General features: G+C 50.8%; 1 protein-coding gene across 1 annotated transcript in view; it reads left to right on the top strand.

Annotated features, from left to right (window-relative positions):
- Positions 1 to 1,263, top strand: part of RAP1GAP2 (RAP1 GTPase activating protein 2) — a 158,398-nt gene that overhangs the window by 98,177 nt on the left and 58,958 nt on the right. The window contains exon 12 of the mRNA XM_011947515.1: positions 955 to 1,055. Coding sequence (XP_011802905.1) covers positions 955 to 1,055 — 101 coding nt within the window. The remainder of the gene's footprint in view (positions 1 to 954; positions 1,056 to 1,263) is intronic.

The following is a 1,263-nucleotide window of genomic DNA, read 5'->3' as shown; positions in this document are numbered from 1 at the left end:
CAGGATGGTCTCGATCTCCTGACCTCGTGATCCACCCGTCTCGGCCTCCCAAAGTGCTGGGATTACAGGCTTGAGCCACCGCGCCCGGCCTAACTTTGGTTTATGCCTCATATACAAGTTTGGTGTATACCTCAGAGCAAAGTTTCTGGATCCTATGGTAACTCTGTGGTTAGCCTTTGGTGTATACCTCAGAGTGAAGTTACTGGATCCTATGGCAACTTTGCGTTTAGCCTTCGGTATATGCCTGGGAGTGAAGTTGCCGGGTCCTGTGGTGACTCTGCATTTAGCCTTTTGAGGAACTGCCCGACTGTCTTCCACTGTGGCTGTGTCATTTTCCATTTTCAGCAGCAGCGTGTGATGGTTCTGGTTTTTCCACACCCTCACCAACACTTGTTATTACCTTTTATTGCCTTTATTTTTCATCGTGGCCGCCCTAGTAGGTGGGAAGTGGTATATATCATTGTGGTTTTGATTACTTTAGAGTTTTGAGAGTTCTTTATATTTTCTTTTTCTTTTTTTTGAGACAGGGTCTCACTCTGTCACCCAGACTGGAGTGCAATGGCATGATCTTGGCTCACTGCAACGTCTGCTTCCCAGGCTCAAGCAATTCTCCTGTCTCAGTCTGCTGAGTAGCTGGGATTACAGGCACCCACCACCACGCCCAGTTACTTTTTGTATTTTTAGTAGAGACGGGGTTTCACCATGTTGGCCAGGCTGGTCTCGAATTCCTGACCTTAAGTGATCCACCCACCTCGGCCTCCCAAAGTGCTGGGAGTGAGTCTCCACCAGTCTCTCCTCCCTCTGCCCCAGTCCCACCGAGGGCAGCTCTGGTGGATGTGCTGGGAGATAGGGAGAGAGGAAGAAAGGGACCAGGTGTCTGGGCAACCATATTCCTTCCTTTAGCATCACAAAGGGTTTTTCTAATTCCTGCCCTTATTCCTGTTTCTCTTTCAGACCCTGGAGGAGGAGCTATTTGGGAACAATGAGGAGAGCCCGGCTTTTAAGGAGTTCTTGGACCTGCTGGGGGACACGATCACACTGCAGGATTTCAAAGGGTGGGTTTTAGCCAAGTGACGGCTCCAGTTCCATCAACGAGGGCACTAGAGGAAGGGCAAGGGGCAGACAGCTCAGTCCTAGGGAGCACATGGGAGTTAAAAACACACAAGAAGGCCGGGCGCGGTGGCTCAAGCCTGTAATCCCAGCACTTTGGGAGGCCAAGACGGGTGGATCACGAGGTCAGGAGATGGAGACCATCCTGGCTAA

Source organism: Colobus angolensis, unplaced genomic scaffold, assembly GCF_000951035.1.
Source record: "Colobus angolensis palliatus isolate OR3802 unplaced genomic scaffold, Cang.pa_1.0 Scaffold267, whole genome shotgun sequence".
Lineage (NCBI taxonomy): Eukaryota > Metazoa > Chordata > Mammalia > Primates > Cercopithecidae > Colobus > Colobus angolensis.
This window is presented reverse-complemented; position numbering and strand designations above follow the sequence as displayed.